Source organism: Stomoxys calcitrans, chromosome 3 (genome assembly GCF_963082655.1).
Source record: "Stomoxys calcitrans chromosome 3, idStoCalc2.1, whole genome shotgun sequence".
NCBI lineage: Eukaryota > Metazoa > Arthropoda > Insecta > Diptera > Muscidae > Stomoxys > Stomoxys calcitrans.
In genome coordinates, this window is record NC_081554.1 from 101,297,115 (window position 1) to 101,322,561 (window position 25,447).

At 39.7% G+C, this 25,447-nt stretch overlaps 1 protein-coding gene across 1 annotated transcript in view; it reads left to right on the plus strand.

Annotated features, from left to right (window-relative positions):
• The window catches only part of LOC106095574 (enhancer of mRNA-decapping protein 4 homolog), a 35,656-nt gene extending 11,085 nt beyond the window's left edge, over nt 1-24,571 (plus strand). Inside the window, exons 3-14 of the mRNA XM_013262805.2 lie at nt 3,980-4,362; nt 4,427-4,680; nt 4,745-5,808; nt 5,869-6,072; nt 6,186-6,389; nt 6,453-6,743; nt 21,075-21,279; nt 21,352-21,592; nt 21,667-21,832; nt 21,899-22,116; nt 22,172-22,464; nt 23,652-24,571. Coding sequence (XP_013118259.1) covers nt 3,980-4,362; nt 4,427-4,680; nt 4,745-5,808; nt 5,869-6,072; nt 6,186-6,389; nt 6,453-6,743; nt 21,075-21,279; nt 21,352-21,592; nt 21,667-21,832; nt 21,899-22,116; nt 22,172-22,464; nt 23,652-23,838 — 3,710 coding nt within the window. The 3' untranslated portion in view covers nt 23,839-24,571. The remainder of the gene's footprint in view (nt 1-3,979; nt 4,363-4,426; nt 4,681-4,744; nt 5,809-5,868; nt 6,073-6,185; nt 6,390-6,452; nt 6,744-21,074; nt 21,280-21,351; nt 21,593-21,666; nt 21,833-21,898; nt 22,117-22,171; nt 22,465-23,651) is intronic.
• Nucleotides 24,572-25,447: the final 876 nt, after the last annotated feature.

Genomic DNA, 25,447 nt, shown 5'->3' on the forward strand with positions numbered 1-25,447 from the left:
TTTGTTCTCTAATCCCGATATATAAAAGGCATCCTACGTACCAGTACAGTCCACAAACTATAATTATAAGATTTAAAATCTTGTTGTGTGTGTAGCTAAAACAAAAAAACAATGCCTATTATGTCACTCTGTTATGCAAAGAAAATTTCATTTGAGCTGCGTACCTGCAAGCGAAATTTTCGGTAACGGTATCGGTAACGAAAATGTCGCCTAGGATATGTAAATGCCTTTTTTATGGTTACGAAAATTTCGCCAGAGGTGCATACTGCTCCTAAGATTTGAAATCACTTGAGGTTCCCTTTATTTAATAAAAGTTTGCATTAGCATATTTAGCTGGCAAGGTTTGCAAACATTAACCCATTATAGTTTTGTCAAAATTTTTGTTTTTTTTTTTTAGAATGAAATGGTGACAAATAAACGATTTTAATTTTTTTATATAAAAGCGGAAACTTTATTTTCAGAGAGTGTATTTTATAAACGAAGATATGCAGTGCGCCTAATATAAGTCAATGTGCTTCCTTTTCATCATAATTTGATCGCGAATGTAGTAAGGATTTTCTTCTACCAGCCGTAAAAAAAAAAATATTGGTCCCGTTAACGTACAATTCATTTTAAGTTATTTCTCCTTGCGATGGTTTACATGTCGCGCTTTTTAGACGTTTTTTTCATTTTCTTAATTCTTGTTTGTAAACAATAACTTTAAACTTGATTAAAATTAGAGAATAACTTTGTTTTCATATAGAGACCTACAGAGACGACGGGCCCATCACCGACTTCAAGATTCGGAAGACTGGGATAGGTAAATATCCTAATATTGAAACATTAGACAGCGCAGCGACAGGAGTCTCAATGCAGCCTAACGAACAGTGAGCCGATGAAACATCAGGCAGTACAGGGAATGAAAACTCAATACAGCCTAAAGAACAGCGACGCGACGATGAAACCATTACCGACTTTATAAAGAATCGGAAGGCTATGATAGGCAAAGAACCTAATACGATGACATCAGGCTGTGCAATGACACGGAAGTCAATGCAGTCTAAAAAACAGGGAGTAGGCGTTGAGATCATCACCTACTCCCAAGATGCCAATTTACTGGAGAACCAATGATTGAGGTAATGCAGATAAACCTCCACCGGAACGAGACTACAACACACGCTATGATGGAGAAGATCAGCAAGAACAAGATTCATATTTCCTTAATTCAGGAGTCATTGACGACCCGGAACTGGACTGACCCATATCAACAACCAAATATTCTATGCTAACACTGGTATCGGCCGAGGATCGGTGTTATTTGTCATAAAAAAGTTGAATTATATATTTTCCCCAGAGTTGTCAATGTCGGACGCAACAGTGATGGGATAGGGAGACGGTGGAGCATACCTGGCATCACTTTATCCGCCTTTCGACTCTCCGACACCGCCACCCACGTCGGAGCTGAAACGGCCGGTAAGGAAAGAAAAACAGACAAGAAACGAGGAACTAATAGGGTGGTACTACCCCACATTTCGTGGGGTAGTACCACCCTAGGACTACCAGAGCGGCAAAACTTGCCTATTGGAAACTTTTCTGCAACGGACGACATGTATCGGAATCTTAGAATAATGATGTTGATCGAAGGTTTAAAATTACGGAATTTATGGTGAACGAATCCTTCAGGAGCTTCAAACAATTTAAGTCAGCAGGACCTGATGGAATATTTCCGGCTACAGAAAGAGGCAGACTATCTGGCGCCTCATATGGCAACTATTTCCTCAGCGTGCCTAGGAGTTGTATATACCCCGAAAGCCTACCAGGAGGCAAGGGTGGACCTATAAGCCTTACGTCCTTTCTACTCAAAACAATGGAACGTATTGTGGACACCATGATGTCCTACTGGATGTCTTACTCCTCATCCAGCGAACTGCTCAAATACAAATAGCATGCTTATGTCAAGGGAAGGTCGGGGGAAACTGTCCTGCACGAGGTTGTGCATAAAATACAAGAATCCTTCGATGCCAAAAATAAAAACCTAGCATTGACATCGATGGGCTTTTAAAAATGTGCGAACCGACACACTCATTCAATCCTTAGACCAGTACCGGGTGGACCCGGTCATTAGAAACTGGATAAACCATATGCAAGGGAACAGGTGAATAAATTGTGTGTCCAATGGCATATATATAAGGTAGAAAGTGGCACAGGGCACGCCACAGGGGGGCATTTTATCGCCACTCCTATGGGTGACCACCATAAATGACCTATTACGGATGCTGACTGAGGAGGGATTTGAACCCGTCTTCTACGCAGACGATGTTATAATACTTCTAAGAGGTAAGGATCCGAACGAGCCATGCAAAAGGGCCGAAAGGGTCTTGCAATTGGCATATGACTGGGCTAGACCCAGAGGTCTCAATGTTAACCCAGAGAAGACTGAAATATGCCTGTTCACGAGGAAGACGAAGGTGGTCGAATTTAACGCACCACGTTTCCTCAATAAGACGATTTCGATATCTGACAAGGTCAAATACTTAGGTGTGATTTTGGACAGGAAACTGAAGTGGAAGTGTCACATTCAGCAGCGTACTGAGAAGGCTCACAGATGTTGGGCACTATGTAGACGGGCCATAGGCTCGAAATGGGACCTGAATCCTAGTATAGTCCACTTCTTACGTCTCAGTAGTTTGGTGGACTGCTATGGAGAAAAAGTGCAACATAAGGGCCATACAACAGGTTCAGAGAACATGTTGTCTTGGCTTAGGCGGACCACGCCCACTAGGGCACTAGAGACTATTTTGGATATCCGACCCATTGACATACAGATTAAGTTGAGGTAGTCACTGCGGCTATGAGACTTAAGGCGGCGGGAGAATGGATTGAGGATGGGAGCTTCTCATACCATCGTGGTATAATCGAAGCGACGATAGGATACCTGGAAAAAAGGGAAGAGGTTTCCGATCGAATACCTGAGATGAACCTTGAGGTGGAGTGCGAGGCACTGCTGCCATCGGCACAGTCTTGGATTGACGGAACCCTAGTATTGCCATCTGGAAGATCATGTTACACGGATGGATGAAAGCTAGAGGACAGAGTGGGCCTGGGGTTTACATTGAGAACCCAGGGACTAAGATCTGTTTAAGACTGCCTGACCATAACGTGGTCCTGCAGGCGACATCCGGGCGATCACGGAATGCGTGAAGTGGTGTGTTGCTAACGCGAGGACGTTGAGTACGAACATCTTTACGGACAGTAAAATTGCCATAAGGGCAATAACCAGCAGGACGGTTTGGCAGTGAAGGCCAGAGGACTGCCGTCAATAAACTTGGTTAACCCGACACCTTTCGGGTCGATGCAGTCCGAGTGGGCGTAGAATGCGCATGCAACACTGTGAAACAGTGAGAAGACGAGGCTATTACTGAAAGGAAATAAGGAGGTCAGCATAGCTATTGGTATCATGACGGGACACAAAGAACTTCGAGCCCACTTATGTAAAATCGGTGCGGCAAGTGATAGCATGGGTAGGGCATGCGACGAAGAGGATGAGACGTTGGAGCATTTCCTTTGTCATTGCCCGGCTTCGCGTCTAGGCATGAACCAACTCAGGGGAGTGGCATGGAAAACAATTAAGGATTTTGTAAGTAGCATGGAATTCCTAATTTAGATTATCTTTTTCGAGGTTACTTTTTGTCGTATTTAGAGCGCACAACAAGCCGATTACTGGCTAAGGTGTATATCCATATTGGCATGGGGCGGATTAATATCCGCACCCTCTTTTCAACCTTAACTAACCTAAGAAACAAAAACGCCCGATAAAAAGAAGACTAAGCACTAATGGGTTAAGTCAGAGAGAATCTTTTAATTTGTGTTTTCGAAAATCGGAATAGACCTGATAAACTTTGATGTACAAATTAACTAGTGTTGCCAATTTTTAACATTACATATAAGTCGTTTGTGTAAAATGCAAAAAATGTTTTTTAATATTTGATTTTTATTACAGTCAACAATAAAGTATCAGGTATGGAGGGCATGGTTCGTGTTGTGAATACAGCCAAAGGCTTAAGAGCTCTAATAAAAGGAATGTCGGGAGAAGTGCTTGACCTGCAATTTGCTCACATCGAGAAGGAACATATACTAGCTTCCATTGATGCAAGTTCGCTGTACGTGCATAAGATTGATTTGCTTGAGGGTTCTTTATTGTGCAATTTAGTTATAAAAATAGAAGATCCTTTGGCTAACTATACACCAAAGTATGATAAAATATCGTGGTGTCCTTTCATTGAAGTAACTTTGGACGATGACGAAGATAGCCAGCTAATAGTTTGGGCACGTGGTTCAGTATTCCAGTGCTTTAATATAAATATTATTGTTGCCGAACATGGTGTAAGTATTTGTTCAAAAATCAAGTGCTATTTTTCACAGCAGCGTCGACTTTTTTTTATAATAGATCGGAAAATTCCACTCTAAAGATTTGAAATCTGGCTATTTGAAACATGCAGATGAGACAATAACAATAACGTGGGTTGCCCTGTCCCCAGATGGTTCTACTTTGGGTGTAGGTAGCACCGATGGCATTATTCGTTTCTATCAGGTGTACATACACGATAAAGATCCCCGTTGTTTACACACTTGGAAGCCTCACAACGGAAAACCTGTTTCGTCCTTTTTCTTTTTAGACAACTTAACAAAAAACAATGCAGCGTAAGTTGCTCTGTAATTTCTGGTTAATTGTTTGCGTTGCTCAATATAAGTTGTATGCTTTCAGACCGTACTGGAAATTTGCTATTACCGGCGCCGAAAACAATACTGAATTTAAGGTATGGGATTGTGGCACATGGAATTGTCTCCAAACAATTAATATTGCCAGCGCATCGGGTAAAAATCTACATTTTGTTGCGGAACTTGATCGTACTTCATCGTATTTGGTGATATCTAGTTTGGAGACGCGTACATGTTATGTAATGCAAATTATAAATACTAATAATTGCATACCAGCTTTGAATGGGACCGCCGCAAACAAAGACGATTCGTTAAAAAAAGATGCAAATAGTAGCTGTGCAACATCTCATTCATCCGGTTCAAGTGCTAGAGCAGATGCTGGAACTTCTGCTAATTCAAATGTACAAGTTTATGTGAAAAGCATTTCAGAATTTCCACTCAGTTCGGGAATTCTGTCATTTTCCATAGTTGACGCAGATGTACGCCGATATAAATGTGCTAATGATAATTATATGTGCGAGGAGTTGGACGATTATGATGAGGAGACTTCCTCCATTTATTGTGTTGTAGTTCACATGTATATCGTGCAATCGAAAAGCATGCAAGAGTGCCATATATTGTATCAACCTATGCTTCAAGATAATGCAGATCTAAGGAGCACCATGGGTAGTGATACTACCTCGGATCCTATAAGAGATCAGCCAACTAATTTAATCGAATCTAGAAACGAAAATGTCAAAGTGGAAAATGTAAAGGACCATAACGAAAGTGAAGATACTACAAAAGCTGTTGAAAAAGAGCACGTCCAAATTGTTACTCAGATCAAAGAAGAGTCATCCTCAAACGAAAAAAATGCATTGGAACTCTTGTTGGGAATTACAAATGCTTCAAATACTGTTAGTCATAGCAACTTGGTTTCAAATTCGGGTGGATCCAACGTTGTTGCTGTAGCAGCTGCAGCCGCAGCAGCGCCAAGTGTAATGGCTACAGAGAGTAACACAGATTCTCGTAACGCATCTCCAAAAGTATCGGCAAATGTGGGTGGAAAATCATATCCTCAGGTGAATTTAATGACACCAGACGCTTTTACCTCTTCATCGTCTACAAATGGTAAATATACGTACATACATCTTCAACTTGTTTCTTAAACGCATATTTATGTATTTTTAGACCGCAAAACCCCAGAGAACGTCAGCAGTGAAGTCCTCAACACCATACTAATGTTAGCTGCCGTAACTGGGCAAAATGCTGCTGCTCCGCCTAAAGCTGACAATATAAATATATTAAATTTAGTGAACAGTTCTTTAATAGAGGGACAAGAGCAACAAAAATTACAAATGAAAAGAGATCTTGAATATCAAGAAAAGTTTAGAGGTAGTTAAGGAAATCTTAACACTTATATTTTATCATTTCTTTTCTAACCGTACACAACATACAGCTACAACAACAATAACATCATCATTTCTTTTTTAATTTTAATCTTACAGCCATAGATAGAAACCCTGGCCGTAGTATTGGCGAGAATTTGACAAGTGGTGGCTCGAGTCCTAGCCGTGAGGTACAAGAAATTATGTCATTGCAGGACTACGACAAAAGCTCATTCAGTGGGGATGAACTTTTGGAAGGGAATAATGACAATGTCAATGAAATAGCTGCAGTCGAAACAGAAAAAAATAATGTGGACACTAGGGGTTAGACAGTTTGTGTAACAATGTTTAGAATGTATAAATAAAATAATTTGTATGTTTTTTTAGATAAGGACATTCCTTCCACCAACACAAAAATTAATGCCGCTGCTGCAACGAATTGGCCGAAATTGCCAGATATGCCCAAGGTAAACACTAGTAAACATTCAGCTGAATTGCAAAATGCTGCAAATTTAATATCACAGGCTGTAAACGCTTCATCCATGTCCAACCTAAGTAGCAGCCATATAGCGCCCACTCTCGGTAGTAATTCCTGCATAAACATTATTCAAAGTGAAATTGAAAACCCAGGCACCACGGATATAACGGAAATCAATATGAAAATGAACGAACTGATTGGTAAGTGACTTCTTGTTTTACATACAACATAACATAGAGTAAATATTGCCCTTTCACGGAGAAACGAAAGAAACGAAAGATTGCTCCTCTTAAAGATGAGCCTTTCGAAAAAAAAGAACTGATTGCGTTTTTCACTATCAATCGAGAATTGACGAAATTTCAGAAACATATTTTCAATCATAAAATCAATTGCAAACTACAAATTGATTGACTCTGTATTGTTTGAATTGAATCATCTACTACTTTTCCAATTAATGGCTGTTTTTCGCGAAAACTATGTTTGTTTTTCGCGACAATTTTTCGTGATTACTTTTTTTTAGATAATAGATTTTGAAGGAAAAAAACTTGCTGATTTCATTCAGTAGGACATTTCCTCATTAGTTATGAAAAAATCTTCATAAAAGTATTATGTTTTCATTGAGATTTTTGTAGTGTTCCAAAAAAATAACCATGAAGAATGTGTTTTCATCTGTGGAAAACGAATATAGTACCAGCCTTAAGATGCAAAATTTTTTAATTAAATATTTAATTGGCACTTTACCACTTTCAATTGGTTCTCGACTGTGAAGTACTAACAATAAATATTCAAACATCCCGCCTCATCGTACAACACACTGCTACAACAACAACAACAACAACAAAAACGCTGTTCATTGTCATTTGTCGAAGTTGGGTTGTTTTCGTCATAGTGAGAGGTCGAAAGCAGGGTTGCCGTTGATAATTCAAAAAAGGTCGCACACAAAGTCTGTCCCAAAATGCAGACGCATTATGTTTATTGAACATTTTTATTAAACCAAATCGTTGTTTCCAAAAACTTAACACAACAATTCATTTTAAGAATTACCGTTTATAAGTACTGTGTATAAGTACTGTAAATAAGTCTCCTCTCCATAGACAAAGTTATCGCGCTCATTATATGGAAAATAAAGGATGCTTGCTTAATCTATTATCTCGTTTTCTATCAGAGCGAGCAACCTTCCAAAAAATTTATCAATTGGTAAACGAACACACTGTCCAAGAGCATGGTTAAAAGATCAATCAAAAGAAAATATGTCAAAATTGAAGAAGAAGCGCACAACAACAAAGCCCTTTAAAATTTTAAAAAAAATTTAAAAAAAATTGTTGTTATAGTAGGATTTTTGGTATCATCCATTGTCTGCTGGGTTCTGTAAAGTATCCACACCTAGGAACTCTGCGACTAATAGCCTGTTTGTGAACGTCGAACAATGGTCCAGACGAACAAACGACAATCGCTCGAAATTTCGCCTGCGTACACGTAAATCGAAAGAACATTTTACCCAACTGCTAGTGTCCGACGTTGGCGGCGAAGAGGATACCGCAGAACCTATCCCTGATGATGATATAGAATGTTTACCTCCTAGTCAGAATGAGGTCCAAGTAGCAGTGGTCGACTAAAGAACAACAAGGCAGCAGGAGCCGACGGGTTACCCGCTGAACTATTTAAGACTGGAGGCGACACGCTGATAAGGCGTATGCATAAGCTTATTTGCGCAATCTGGCTAGAAGAACGCATACCCGATGATTGGAACCTCAGCATACTATGTCCCGTACACAAGAAAGGATTCAAGACGGAATGTGCCAACTACAGGGGAATAAGTCTCCTCCCCATCGCATACAAGATACTCTAAAGTCAATGAGATAATTGGGCCCTATCAATGCGGCTTTAGACCAGGTAAATCCACCCTAGACCAGATATTCACACTGCGCCAAATACTGGAAAAGACCCGAGAAGGACAAATTAACACATACCATCTCTTTATTGACTACAAAGCCGCCTTCGATACTCCTTTGCGTTCAAAGGAATTTCAAGCCATGCCTGAGTTTGGTATCCCTGCAAAATTAATAAGACTCTGCAGGATGACACTTGCTGATACGCGTTCCTCAGTAAGAATAGGAAAGAATCTCTTCGAACCATTTAATACCAAACCAGGTTTCAGACAAGGAGACAGCCTATCGTGTGATCTCTTTAATATCCTGCTGGAGAAGATTATACGAGATTATACGAGTGAATAGATATAGCACACTAATCACAAGAGAACACATGCTACTCGTCTATGCCGACGACATCGATATCATAAGTCGGTCACCGGAAGTAGTAACTGCAGGCTTTGAAAGAACCGAAAGAGAGTCAGTGAAAATGGGTCTGGCAGTAAATGGAGATAAGACGAAATGGATGGTTTCAATTCCCAAAAAGCCTTGCACAACCGAGCAGATAAAGAAAATGGAGAAAGTTGGGTTTAAGACAGTCAGTAACTTTATCTACCTCAGCACCACCGTAACCGAAACGAATGACACCAGCTTTGAGATTAAGCGAAGAATAATACAGGCAAACAGATGCTACTTTGGACTAAGTAAGCAGTTTAGAAACAAGGCCACCTCTCGACAGGCGAAGACTACACTTTACAAGACACTGATACTACCCGTGCTGTTATATGGTTCTGAAGCATGGGTACTTGTGAAAGCAGATGAGACAGTGCTTGGAGTATTTGAGAGAAAGATTCTTCATAAAATATATGGACCAGTTTGCGTTAATGGAGAATATAGGCGACGTATGAACCACGAGCTGTATGAGCTGTATGACGACGATAGCATAGTTACACGCATCAAAATACAACGGCTGCGTTGGCTGGGTCATGTTGTCAGAATGGTTGAAAAAGCTCCAGCAAAGAAGTCTTTTGAAGGCAAACACGGTGGTACATGCAAACCGGGAATACCAAAAGCCCGATGGAAAGATCAAGTTGTGGGAGACACCTTGAAACTTGGTGTCAGAGATTTGAGAATGAGCGCAGAAGACCGTGGCGCTTGGAACGCTATTCTACGTTCGGCTAGTGGAAAAAATATTCTGTCATGGCCAATTAAAGTAAAAGTAAAGTATACGTAAATCATTGTTTTCCTATTCACATGCTTATGATTTTGGGTTGCCATATGGGGGTTTTTCGATTATTCTTAATCCACTTCAAATTTGTATGTACAATTGCGCAACTATCCTATGATATCTTTTATTTCAATCACATAAACAAGCTCAAAACATTATTAACAAATCCCGACACGCGATAACTATGAGCGTCACACAGCCTGGAAATTTGAGCTCCTTTGTCTCCTGATGGAGGTGGTCCACATGAGAACTGAGGAGACAGTTTGGAGGCGGCATTATGACAGATCTGAAAATTAATCCACTGCGTGTCATAAAGCTGACGAGACCACACTGGCGCTGCATAACTTACCACAGAACGGCCAATCGCTTTGTACGTGGTCAACAAGGTGCTATGATCGTACAATCGTCCGTATATGATATGTTATCTATGCCGTCTGGAGGGGGTGGATTGGAGGATAGGTACAGACTAAACAGTGCCGGAAATATCACCCCACCTTGGGGAACTCCCTGTCTCACTCTACGGTGCTTCGACTTCTTATACCTTAATTCCACAAATGATTGTCGACCACACAGATAATGCGCTACCCAGCGTGTCAGGCCTGGCTGAAGGAACGTGTTGGCGATGTCCTCAAAGAGTTTGGCATGGCTGACCGTGTCGAATGCCTTCGATAGGTCCAGTGCCAGGAGGACCGTCCTATCACATGGCCATGGCTGATTGAAGCCACGGCAAATGTGTGTGGTGATGGCATGCAAAGCAGTTGTTGTGCTATGCAGTCTCCGAAATCCATGTTGATGCTCCGCGAATGGAAATTCTCCTACGAGGCTCGGGACGAGTAATGACTCAAGCGTCTTTGCTAATGGTGAGAGAAGGGAGATCGGTCTGTACGATTCCCCCAAACTCTGTATCGGGTGGTATCTGACACTAGTGTTATATCGGGAATGATAGTATCGCAGATGGGCCCCCTTAAGATAGAACTCTTTTCACAATGACAACTGTGAGGCCCGTTCTGGTGGTGATTTGTATAATACTTTTGCCTCTTGTGTAGGTTGTCTTTGCACTTCTAACTTCTCCGTCGATATTGTCGCTTGGGCTTAAGTAACAGCTAAATATTGTTACTCCATCGATGCCTTACCATACGAATCCGTTTCTTTTGTCCTCTACTCTCAGGATGGTTCCACTCAAAATCAATATTCTGTTGAGTGTCAAGACCCATGAACTCCGCGACTAAGATGGGGTGCGTCCACAGGGATCTGGGTCTGAGTCGAGTGGGTCTGGCCGGGCAATTAAACAGGTGACGTGTATCGTGCGGTCCCTGGTTACAATCGGGACATACATCTTGCACGTCGGCATCAATCCTAGCTCTGTGGGAATTGAGGCGGCTGCATCGGCCGGACCGTAATTGAGCCAGAACTACTCTGGTTTGCCGGGGGAGGTCGATTTCTTCGGGTGCAATGGGTGGCGGTCGTTCTCCAAGGACTACATTCATCCGGTAGCCGAATACCGCGTCTGCTACCGTGTCTGCATGAATGTTGTACCCGCTTAATATGCCGCTTGATCTAGAGGTTCTCTCTTGTATCGCTGGACCTCACGCTCTAGATCGTGTAGATCTACCTTAAGGCTTCTGGGCGGTGGGTATCTATCCACAAGATGATGATTTGGATGATTTCTGCGATAACAGCCCAAAAGGTATTGCTTAGACAGCATGTAGTTATGTCTTCGCACTGGTAGGATCTTTGTCTCCTGATGGAGGTGGTCCACATGAGAACTGAGGAGACAGCCCGTCGCAGTTCGGAGGGCGGCATTCTGACAGATCTGAATATTATTCCACTGCGTGTCACAAAGTTGACGTGACCACACTGGCGCTGCATAACTTACCACAGACCGGTCAATTGCTTTGCACGTGGTCAACAAGGTTTCTTTGTCTGCACCCCAAGTGCTGCCAGCGAGTGACTTGACGACCTTGTTTCTACTTTTGACTTTATTGCAGATTGCTGTGGCATGTGGGGAGAAAGTGTAGGAGCTGTCAAATGTGACGCCAAGTATTTTGGGACACTTGATGGTCGGAATCATTTCTCCATCGACCATCACAGTCAGCTCAGTATTCACCTCACGCGTATTTGTAGTGAACAGTGTGGCTGAAGATTTGGTGGCGGATATCTTCAGATTTCTTGCAGCGAAATATGAGGCAAGCTCGTTGAGGTAGACGTTCAACCTATCGCAAATGTCATCGATGGGTGGGGGGCCTGATGCCATGATCGTACAATCGTCCGCATATGATAAGATCTCTATGCCGTCTGGAGGGGGTGGGATGGAGGATAGGTAGAGGTTAAACAAAGCCGGAGATATCACTCCACCTTGGGGAACTCCCTGTTTCACTCTACGGTGTTTCGACTTCTTATCCCTAAATTCCACAAATGACTGGCGGTCACACAGGTAATTCGCGACCCAACGTTTCAGGCCTGGCTGCAGGGACGTGTTGGCGATGTCCTCAAATAATTTGGCATGGCTGACCGTGTCGAATGCCTTCGATAGGTCCAGTGCCACGAGGACCGTCCTATCACATGGTCTGGGTTGATTGAAGCCACGGCAAATGTGTGTGGTGATGGCATGCAAAGCTGTTGTTGTGCTGTGCAGTATCCGAAATCCATGTTGATGCTCGGCGAATGGGAATTCTCCTACGAGGCTCGGGAGGAGTAATGCCTCAAGCGTCTTTGCCACTGGTGAGAGAAGGGAGATCGGTCTGTACGACTCCCCCAAACTCGGGTCATTTCCAGGCTTCAGTAGCGGGATCACTCTGCCCATTTTCCAGACATCGGGAACTATAAGAGTGTTCAATGACAGCTTGAGGACAGTGATAAGGTACTCAACTCCAGGTGAATCCAGATTCTTCAGCATCAATGTAGAGATTCCGTCGGGGCCCAACGCCTTGGAAGATTTGGCGCCGCGGATGACATTCGTAACTTCGCCCACGGTAAATTGTGATGGCTGTTCATCGGCTCGGAGACCACGAATACGGCGAATGGCTCTCCTCCTTGCCCTGTCTCTCGGGATGCACAATAAATTGACGGTTGAACAATCTGGCGCATCTCTACGGATCAGTCACGGTTATCTCGCCAAAAGTGACTGAGGTCCTGTCGTCCCGTCTATCGGGGTTCGAGAGAGACTTAACAGTGGCCCACAGTTTGCCTGCACCGGTGCCTAAGTTACATTGCTCCAAGTGTTCCAGCCACAAATTCCGCTTATGTTCGTTGACTACCCTGTTTATTTCCAGATTCAGCTCGCTGATTCTGGGGTTAGCGGGGTCCATAGCACGAATCCCATCACGCTCGTCTGCGAGTACCACTGCTTGCGCCGGGAAATTGGGTCGCACTTGGGGTATTCGACCGGCTGGTATAAAGCGAGCGGCTGCTGCGTTGATGATGTCTCGGAATTTCCTCTCGGCCACAAGCACATCAGAGGGGGTGGCAGTTCAATGAAGCGGCGATTGGTATACTCTCTGAAGCCAGTCCAATCGGCCTTCTTATAGTTGATGAACGTCCGGCGCTCAGAGGTTATGAAGTCGGGTGGAACCTGTGGCCGCCATCTGTGGTTTGACGCAGATTACTTCTTCTCATCCTTTGTGATCAGCCGCAAATTTTCCAAGAGTGAAGAGGAATGGAGGATAGGTAGAGGTTAAACAGTGCCGGAGATATCACCCCACCTTGGGGAACTCTTTGTTTCACTCTACGGTACTTCGAAATCCATGTGATGTCGGGTGAATGGAAATTCTCTTACGAGGCTCGGGAGGAGTAATGCCTCAAGCGTCTTGGCTACTGGTGAGAGAAAGGAGATCGGTCTGTGCGACTCTGCCCATTTTTCATTTTCTGCCAATTTATAAGAGTGTTAAAATACAGATTGAGGACAGTTGTAAGGTACTCAACTCCAGAAAGATCCAGATTCTTAAGCATCAGTGTAGAGATTACGTCGGGCCCAACGCCCTGGTTTATATGGCGCCACGGATGACATTCGTAACTTCGTTCACGGTAAATTTTGATGGCTGTCTATCGGCTCGGACACCACTGATACGACTTATGGTTTCCCTTCTTACCCTTTCACTCTCAGGATGCACAATAAATTGACAACCTGACACATCTCTTCGGATCAGTCACTGCTACATCGCCAAAAGTGACTGAGGTCCTGTCATCCCGTCTACCGGGGTTCGAGAGTGCCCACAACTTGCCTAAACCGGTGCCTAAGTTACATTGCTCCAAGCGTTCCAGCCATAAATTCCTTCGCCTATATTCGTTGACTACCTTGTTTATATCCAGATTCAGCTTGCTGAATCTGGGGTTAGTGGGGTCCGTACAACGAATCCGCTCGTCTGCTAGTACCACTGCCTGCGTCGAGAAATTTGGCCGCACTTGTTGTATTCAACCGGCTGGTATAAAGCGAGCGGTTGGTGCGTTAATGATGTCTCGGTATTTCCTCTCGGCAACTAGTACATTCGAGGGGGCGATTTGTCTACTCTCTGAAGCCAGACCAATCGGCCTTCTTTTGATTGATAAACGTCCGTCGCACATAGGTTTTGAAGTCAGGTGGTCGGTCGATGGCGAGAATTATCAGGAGGTTGTCTGATCCCAAAGACGAACTGGCAAACTGCTACACCTCCTCGTAATCCTAGTGGAGGCATCCTCATTCACAGTGCAAAACGTGGAGCCTTCAGTCTGCTCTGCCAAAGCTATGTCCCGATGGTCGTTACCTAGGGGAGAATGCCATGAAATGTGATGCGCTTTTAAGTCTCCTAAAACCAGACTATTATGCCCTAATAGTTATCCACTTATGTCGGGCTTGTAAGCCTGGTCATTAATAAGGACACAGCCACCAACCGTACACGTTGTATAGCTCTATCTCGGCAGTACCGGACCTAACTGCAATCCCATGCACTCCATGTAGCACTAGCGCCAGGCGGAAGCGAGATGGGTCTATACTGCACGGAATGGTGTATCACGAAGGCCAATCCCCCACCTCTATTCCTTAAGCGATCTTTACGTAGCACATTGTATCCGTGACAATTGTGTCGGTTACACCTCACCAGCAACGACCGATGATGGCGTCGGGTCTGGATAATCGAAGAGAACCAGGGTCCAGGGTTCTTTGCAGTCCCGGCACGGACCAGAAGCGTGTGGAGAACGAACTCCGAGATATGCCTCTCCTATGACGAAAAAATTACGAAAACATACACTGAGGCGGCAGCGCTTGCCGATGAAGATTCCATCGGGTCAATCCGATGCGAACAACCGGCTGCATTAGATTTGAGGTCCCATACTAATGTACCCACAATTTTCGGCATTTTTGCTCTAAAACCCACATTTTTATTCCAATTTGTCTAAAATCGGCAAGCGACATAAAAATATATTCCAAACCATAGACGAATCGAACAATATTTTATAGTAGCTCCCATATAAGGGTTCATTTCACAAATAGAGAGTTTTGCAGCAAATTTAGCGAAGTCTAGATGGAATTTGGCGGCAGTTTTCATATTTAATGGTGACGACAACAACAAAATTTGGAAAATTCTACATTTTTAAAAAATGGTCTTTGATAATGCCGTATATATAAAAACGAATAGAATAGAGATCATTTTGTGTTTCTTATGGGTTTTTATAGAGGAAGTGATAGAGAATAAAAGTTCGTTCATATGTGTAATAAAATGTGATGTTCTACTTGGGTGTTACCAGTCCGGGTAACACTAGTTGAAAGTCGGCTAGGATATATAGACATTTTAAGCTTGAATTCAAACATAAAAAGGGGAAAGTAATTGCAATAAGTGTTGAAGTTGTTTTATAAGTAGCCTGAAATCTACTTTACTACGTTGTTATGTTGTGTTGTTATGTGTACTCGTATATGAAAAACACTTTTTTCAGTCAATAAAATACCTTTGAACTCAATAGGTTATGAGCCCAGTCTCGTAAAAAAAAAATATTTTTAACAAGAAAAGAAAAATTCTGGATTTTTTTTTCAAGAAAGAAAGATATGGAATTCACCAAGAATTTGAAGCCGCTATCAGGTCCTGCGGATTGGCCTATATGGAAAAGGAAAGTAAGGGATATTCTAGACTTCTATGAAGGCGCTTTAGATGTTATAGACAAGAAAGTTGAAGCACCACTTCCTTTGCAAGATGGAGCTACCGAGTCTCAAATTAAAGAACACAAGAAAATAGAGCAATTTTTCCGCAAAGCAAATTGTTATGCGAAGAGCATAATTACCAACACGGTCACGGATGAAGTATATCAGAAGATTATGGATAAAGAGAATGCCTACGAAGCATGGAATGCGTTAAAGAACATTTATGAAGCTACATCAAAAGACCAATTGTTTAAAATATGTTCAGACATGTTTTCTTTTGGATGGCAAGATAATCAAGATGCTTCGACACATATTGCGAAACTAAGAGGTTTGTGGGATGAATTAAATGCTGGATTGAGATCTAAAGGAGAAAATATATTGCCAGATATGCTCTTGGTATGCAAAATCCTTCATATTCTTCCACCGTCTTATGAAATGTTCCGCTCTAGCTGGATGATGATGACAAGAGATATAGACAAATCCATAGATGAGCTAATTTTACAAATTTGTCTCTATGAAAGAAATTTTAGGAAAGATTTCGAAGATTCAGGTAACAATCAAGAAGCTTTAATGATAAAAGCAAAGAAAAATTTAAAGCAAAAAAATGTTAAACATTCCTCAAAGAAGGAAGACGTTTGTCATTACTGCAAAAAGAAGGGACATTGGCTAAAAGAATGCAGAAAATGGATTGAAGATGGTAAACCATCAAAGAAGTCGTTAGCGTCGTCGCCGTCTACAAATATTAATGTTGCATTAAATATTGAAAGTGATACAGATTGCACATTTAATTCCAGTGAAATTTGGTGGATTGACAATGGAGCTACGAAACACGTAACAAATTCATATGAGATGTTTTCAGACTTCAACAATTTCAATGAGCCCCAATTTATAAAAGCAGCTGGAAAGGAATCAATAAAGGCTTATGGTAAAGGAACTATCGAAATAATTTCATTTGTCAAAAGCATGAAATTAAAAATGAAACTCGAGGATGTTTGGTATGTACCAGATATTTCAAGAAATTTGTTTTCGGTACTTGCAGCACAAGATAGAAATCCAAAAAGCAGTTTTAATTCAACAGTGAAGGAGTGTTGGTTGTCAGTGAATAACCAAGTGGTACTGCATGGAAGTCGTTCAAGGAATGGAAGCCTTTATAAAGCATCAATACGACCAATAATTCCAAAAGTTAAACAAAATATATGCATGGCAGTTTCAGATAATTCTATGCTTCAACTTTATCATGAAAGATGGGGACATCAAGATATACGTCATATAAAAGAAAAGTTGGAACATGAATTTGGCATACAAGTTAAGATGAAACGAGAAATTTGTGAGCCATGTGCTTATGGAAAATCTACAAGAATACCGTTTGGAAATAGAGAAACAGCAACATCGTGTGGAGAACTTATTTCAGCCGATATTTGCGGTCCCTTCCAAAAATCTTTTCAAGGGTACAAGTATCTCATATTATATAAAGATGATTTTTCAAAATACAGGTATGGATACATAGCTAAAGAAAAATCCGACGTGGCTATTACACTCAAGGAAATGCTAGCCCACGCTAAAGCACAAGGTCATTCAGTGAAAACTTTTCTTAGCGACAATGGGAAGGAATTCAACAATAAATACGTAAACGGAATTTTAAAAAGTTTTGGTATAACTCACAAATTAACTGCACCCTATACCCCGGAGCAAAATGGTCGATGCGAACGTGACAACAGAACAATAGTTGAAATGGCAAGAACGTTCAAATATGCAAACTCAGAAGCAAATTTCCCAGAATCGATGTGGGCAGAACTAATAAAAACTGCAATATACGTTTTGAATAGGACATCGAAATCTTCCATATCCAGCATGAGTCCTCATGAAGTTTGGTTTGAAAAGAAACCCAGAATAAACCATTTGCGCATAATTGGTTCGAAATGCTATATGCATATTCCAAAAGAAAAAAGATCAAAGATGGACAAGAAAGCCATGAAAGGGTACCTAGTCGGTTACGACGGTGATGAGAGGTACAGGGTTTATATACCAGAAAAGAGAAGTGTAGAAGTTTCAAGAGACATAAAATTTGATGAAAAAATTCAAAATTGTCAGAAAAATTTCATAGACGACAAAAACGAATCGAAGGATGTATCAATAGAGAAGAAGGATATGAACTTAAAGGATATGTCAAAGGATTTGAATTACAGTTCATCAAATGAATTAAGCCTTCCAGCGCCTCCTACAAAAGAACCAGGTTCAGAATATGACGAGGATATAAATGAAGAAAATGAAAATAGTTCAGACATACTTCAAATAGAAAGGAATCAAGCTGAAAGTAATAATCCTGTTGTACCAGCATCATCTGAAGAAGATCAATCATCTTCAGAAGAATTCGAAATGGTTCCTGAGAACACTGTATCGACGAAACGTTTTAGAGAAACTGATTCCGAAGATGAAGAGCCGATATACAAAAGATTGCGAGAAAGGTCTCTTATTCAAAATCAAAAGTATAAGGATTTTGTTATGATGGTACAGGAAGTAGAAAGCAGCATTGAAATACCAGAAACTTATAAACAAGCTTTGAATTGTCATGAAAAAAATGAATGGATCAAAGCAATGGAATCCCAAATTGAATCACTACAGGAAAACCATACATGGAATTTGATAGAGTTGCCTCCAGGTGGAAAAGCTTTGCCAGGTAAATGGGTTTATCGACTAAAATTAAATGGTGATGGTAGTATAGATAAATTCAAAGCAAGACTAGTTATCAAAGGGTTTAAACAAGAAAAAGGCGTTGATTATAATCAGACCTTCAGTCCAGTAGCAAAAATGAATACAATAAGATCACTGTTAAGTATCGTTGCAATCGAAAATCTCTGCATGATGCAGTTCGATGTATCAACAGCATTTTTGTATGGTGAACTGGATGAAGTTATTTACATGGATCAACCTGAGGGCTTTAATGATGGTAGTGGACGTGTTTGTAAGCTAAATAGAAGCCTGTATGGACTGAAACAAGCACCTAGATGTTGGAACAGAAGAATGGGAAAATACTTAGAAAATGAAGTTAAAATGAAAGCAAGTTCAGCTGATCCTTGTTTATATAAAAGAGAGCAAAATGGAAATAAGTTAATACTTGCACTGTATGTTGATGATGGCTTGGTCGCAGCAACAGACAAGGAACAACTACGAGAATATGGATAATTTGAAGAAAGAATTTAAGATGACAGCAAAGGAAACTAGTTATTTCCTTGGCTTGGAAATTCAAAGAACCCAAGATTGTATCAAAATAAATCAACCGGCATATGCAAAGCGCATATTACAAAAATATAACTTCTCCGAATGCAAAGCAGTTTCTACACCTATGGAAAAATCCAAAGACAATTGCAAAAGAGGAAATATTGTAACGGATTTTCCATATAGACAAGCTGTAGGTGCTTTGATGTATCTAATGATTGGAACAAGACCAGATTTAGCATATAGTGTTGGCTATTTATCAAGACATCTGGAAAATCCAACTCAGGAGGACATTATCAAATTAAAAAGAGTGCTCAGATACATATCTGGAACACTAAGCTATGGCATCAAATACGAGAAGCAAAAAGAAAATGGCTTGAAGTGCTACAGTGATGCAGACTTTGGAGGCTGTATAGAGACAGGAAGATCTACGTCAGGAGTAGTGGCTGTCTATGCTGGTGGTGCCATATCTTGGTTAAGTCAAAGACAAAGAATAGTGTCAACATCAACTACAGAAGCCGAAATAATAGCTGCAAATGAAGCTTGCAAAGAATTAATTTGGCTTAGGCGGTTGTACAATGAAATTTCAAATTTAAAGGAGACGCCAGTATTATATATAGATAATAATGCGGCATTACGATTGACACAAAATCCGGAATTTCACCGAAGAACCAAATACATTTCTATCAAACACTTTTTTATCAGGGAAAAAGTTTCTGAAGGCAAAATAGAAGTTGCGAAAATTTCGACAGAAAATCAATTAGCTGATATGATGACAAAACCACTGTCCAAGACACGTTTGGAAGCCTTATGTACCAAAATTAATTTATTTTAACTTATAAAACAAGGGGAAGTGTTGAAGTTGTTTTATAAGTAGCCTGAAATCTACTTTACTACGTTGTTATGTTGTGTTGTTATGTACGTTGTTATGTTGTGTTGTTATGTGTACTCGTATATGAAAAACACTTTTTTCAGTCAATAAAATACCTTTGAACTCAATAATAAGCCATATTGGCTATAAGATAGCGTGATGGCTTTGATATAAAAATGCGCAAATTTTGCATTTAAAACTCTTCTTAATACCACCCCTTTATGAAAGTACAAAGAAATGATGGTATATTGATGGCAAAGTCGTCTACGAAAACTTGTAGGAAACGGAAGTATCTAATTTAGAAAACTTTGGAAATTTTTGATAATAAAAGAAAACGTGTACTTTTTCCAAAAGTCGTTTTTTTCGATCAAGTTGATAAAGCAAAAATAAGTCGAAAAGTCTAAAAGTCGAGTTTTCGTCACAACTTGAGCTCCCTCCGCTCAAGTAGACTTTTATAGAAAGAACATACGTCTCTTTGTCGTCTTATGTCATCGCTGTATCACGTTGCAAGCTTTCTGTTTCTAAGGTTAGGGGTAACCCCTAAAGGCCAAAACAGAATGAGCACGTGGAGATTTGTTTTTGAGCGTTGCGTTAAAAAAAATTTTTGCGCGTCGCTTCTATGGGATTTGTTTGCATTTTTAAGGCGCGTGCAGATTGCAGATTGTACATAACTCCATCTTTAACAGTTTCCAAGCACGGAAAAGAAAAGTTCGTTTCAAAAAAAAAAAAAAACAGTCCTCCTATGGCAGAAATGTACAAGAATGTAACAACCAAATGAGATTGTAGATTGGACAATTGGAATTTGTTTGAAAAAATATTGCTCGGAATGAACTAGCTTACAGTCAATGGTTTGTTGGTGCTAATGATCTTATCCAGATGTACTACAACTCACGATCAATGAAACTGTGTGACAGTCAAACACGATGGCCCGAATATGATGGAACCAATCATCGAATCGCATGTAGTTGTTGTAGTCAAATGTCTATATGTAGAGGTAGCCATCCTTATCAAGCTCTATAGGCTTATTCCGGTCTATAGAACCGATAGCCGCAGGAACGTAAGGGCTATTGGTTATTTAAAGGCGCCGATATCTGGATTTGTCCGGACTGACTATGAGAGCTCAGAGTTCCCAGCCGTGTGGTGCCCGCTCATAATCCTTCATACAAATCATTAGTTGCTTTATTTAAAGTAAAAACGTCGGCTCGGCTTTTATTAAAATTTTAACATTCAATCAATTTACAGATCTGATAAAAATGCAATCGGTGCAAATAAATAATCTTCAATTGGAAGTAGCCGAAATGAAGAAAACCAATCCTGTGATTGCGCAAAAGAATATGACTGAGTTTGGATTTAAATTGGAAATGCAATTGTCCAAGTTAATGGAGACCTACTTAAAGCGTTATGAAACGGAGCATAATAGGAATCTATCATCGTTTTTGATGGGAAAGTGAGTTTTTAAATATATATTGTTGTTGTATTTATGTATATTCATCCATCCATCGTTATTGTGTTCTTTTAGAGATGTACAAAATCGGGAATTACGTGACAGCATAATGCAAATTATGAACCAGTACGTATTGACACAGTTCGGGGAAATGGTTTCGAAAGTTATGACCATCGAAATACAGAGACAGCTGGCTCCAATGCTGGCCGCAAAAATCGACAACTTGCAACAACAAATTCAGTTAGACATAGCGCAAAAATTGAAATCTTTCGATTTTATGATCAAAGAAAACATTTCGCAAGCCTGCAAGAGCAAAGTAAGTATTGCTTAAATATTCAAATCTTCGTTTCTTTATTCAATTTTTAAATGTAACGTTTTCTCTCTTTTTAGAGTATTATCGATGCGTTTGGTAAATCAGTATTAGTTGGAGTTCAAAACAGTCTACAAAGCGCGTTTATTGAATCCATGTCAAGTACTCTTATACCGGCCTATGAAAAATCTTCACAAAATATGTTCAAACAATTACACGAGGCATTCTCGGTGGGAATAAAAGAATGTGAGAATGGCTTTTTTTTGGCAAATTGATATTGAATATCCAAAGCTAATGTCTTTATTTATACAGTTATGGAACAGTTTGATACATATTTACAACAACTGCAACCTATGCAAGATTCTACAGAAGAAATACTAAATAAGTTTTCAAGTTTCCGTCAGCACTTGGATACGATTCTAATCAAGCATCGAAATGGAGTGCAGGAAGCTATGTTGGATACTCGTAAAGATATGAAGAGTTTGGAACTTTTGTTGTCACGACAAGTTCAGGAAACCATACGATCCGAGGTATAAGAATTGCAATGTTATAGACCACATTTAATTTAATTTAAATTCTTTGTAGATTCGAAAATCATTTGAGTGTCAAGCTGCTGTTATTCGTTCGCAAGCCAACACACCCGCGCCTATGTATGATATGAAGGACACAATTAAGCATCTTTTACTTCAGGGTCAAATAAATAAAGCTTTCAACCAAGCATTACTCGGAAACGACTTGAGTTTGGTGGAGTATACATTGAAGAATGCTGACCACAATGCGGTGTTTACGCCCAATTGTTGTTTAGAGCAAAAAGTATTATTATCTCTTATACAACAAATTTCGGCAGACATGAGCAACCACAATGAAGTTAAGCAAAAGTATGTAACTAATGGCGAATTTCGCAAAATTCAATTCCTTTTGAGTTGTGTGATGATGTAATGTCACAAATTGAAGTACTATTTCGTTTTATACCGTACATGATTAGTGTGACTCAGGATATGTGGTACGAGGGGTAAGGTAGGCGATGGAGCTATCGTTGGTCAATTTTGACCTATTCTGATACAGGAAAAATATGGTAATGTATGCAGCTTTAAAAAGCCAATCACTGGCTAACCTGTATGTCCATCGAACCATGTTGCGTATTAATATCCGCACCCCATTTTCAAACTAATCTAACCATTGTAGCCATTATTTGTCAATTATGAACTATGGTCTGACTTTCCATGAAAATTTTTTGTCACAGTGGAGGTACCAATTCTTTGGTATTGAGGTTGGTTCTAACCTGAATGGACTAAAAAATGGGTCTGCATTTTCATATCGGTATATATATGGAAGTAATACAAGGCTTAGATATTAACAAATCACGCTAATGTAGGCGATGAGACCACAGCAGCTGATAATGTTATTTGTTAAGTTCTCCAGGCGTTTAGTGCAATAGGCGGATACGCAAAGCCATACACGGCAGTGCTTTTCCCCATATATATATTTGGTGCTAGTTTAAATAGTCTCCCTTCTGCTCGATACACTTTTTCCAGCGAATTTCAATAGCTTCGATTCCCTGTTTGTAGTTAGAACTGTCTAGCTCCTCAAAAAACCGATCAACCACAACTTTCACCTCTTAATTACTGGGAAATCTTTATCCGCAGAGCAATTTTTTTGAGTTTGGAAACTAAAGGCGCCTATAAGGTGCGTGCTGTAGCAATTCGAAGTTTAATTAATAGATCTTTACCATCTTAATGGTGAATTTGTGAACTGGTGCCAATTTTTCCATACTTATAAAATTCATTTAACATCGTGGCGGCTTGAAACTTTAAACATCTATTTTAGAAGGTTGCCAATTTTTGCGAAAGTATATATTAATTTTGTTCATACTACTACCGCGTTTTTTGACAGGTCGGCTACTTATGGGACCGCCCTCATACCAAAAGATTATTATAAAATTCTATTGGTAGTATTCTGTGTGGTTAATTATATTTATATATTTTATTTTGGTGGTATTTAAACTCCTGTACATGCTTCCTTAATTTAACTATATAAAATTTTAATTATTATTCTTTTATTTCAGCTACTTGGCTGAAGCATTATTGGCTATAAATCCACATGACCCCATTACCAGGGAGCATGCCCCAAAAGTTCTACAAGAATTATTCCGTAATTGCCAAATGTTCCTTATCAACCATCCAAAGAGTTCGCAGTGCAGTAATGTTCGAATGCTGATGAAGGCTGTTCAAGCGTACAAGGATCAATTCTAACGATTACATCTACATTGACACAATGTCTAAAACAATCACATTAGTGAGGAAAAATCTCCATTAAAATGATGACTTCAGACTTAGGAAGAATGAAATTCTTTAAAAATTGATTAATTCAATATGTCTACAATATTTATCATCTAAGATACATTGTGACGTATTTAAGTTAACTTGATCAACTCGTAATAAGAATTGCATTATAAAAACCTTTAGTTTCCCTATCCAACCCAAATAATTTCAATCTCACCCCCTCGTTGTTTAAAGTATTCTTATTCCATGGACGACGTATCACTTTCACACATACAAGCATAAGTTATTATAGTTAAGAAAAGATGAAAATTGTGCAAGACTTTAAAAGCAATTTTTACGGACATTCTCATAAATTAAATTTTGTGTCTGGTGTAATAATAATATTAACAATTAGTGTTTTGTGGCGTTATTAGATTAAGTAAAACAAAAAACACCACTCATGAATTGACGCTTGCAAGCTTTTTATAATATGACTGACTACCATTTTTATATTAAAAGATACCTATTGAGAATCAAACATGTTTTCTTTATTAACTTTAATTATATATATCTCATTTTTATTTTAAATTTCTTATAGGTATTTACCAATTAAATATTGTTACAAACAAGCCCCACAACTCTGATCTAAAAAATTCACCAACCCAAAAATCATTAAAGTACCGGTTATTGAATAAAACGAAGCAAGCATTGCTCTGGAAAACAACATCATGATAATAGTTGCATTTAATACTACCTCGTCCGCTTACTTCGCTACAACTATAAAAGGCTTTTTGTCACTTTCGAGACTCAAGGTTAATATGCCCTTCTCGGCTATCAATTATTATTATTTTCTTTTGCTTATTTGTTATCTTTTCGAATGCATTCAGGTCTAGTGTCATACAGTGCTATCGTTGTAAACATTGTTTTGATAAGGAACAAAGAAAAGGAACTAGTTCCTTTTGTGGAACGGAACTAAAATGACCACCTCTAGCGAATGACAAAGTATATGGATTTGAATACCACATAACTATTTGTGTTCAATGAGTATGGATGCTTCACAGCACTGTAACAACGCTTGATAAACTACGACGAATACACATTTACTGCTGTTCCACGGGGCACAAGGAAATATTAGTTTGCATACACAAGTGCTTATGAAAAGGTTCAAACATGTTTGATACACTACATTTCATGTTTGATACCCAAACAAAGTGTTCGATACTCACAGTATCCTTGTTTATTCTCAGTACCCGTGTACATTCACAGTACCCGTATATATTCACATCTGAATTGAGATATGTTACAAAAGTGAGTTTTAGTGCAAAAACTTTAACCCATTAGTGACGAATGGGTAGAAAACTACCCAAGAATAGAGTTGTATAGAAAATTTCTAGCTCGAGTTAAGAATGAAGTATCCTAATGAAATATGGAATGAAACTATTTAAAAAAAAAAATCCGTCATATAAGGTCATGTTTTGGAGGAAAAATGGCTTGCCGAAAACAGATTTTTAAAGCTCAAACAATTTTTATGAGTGTGATTTCAGAAAACCATTAAGTTTTTTTTTTAGCTTGGGGTATAAAAAGAAATTTTTAAATTTTT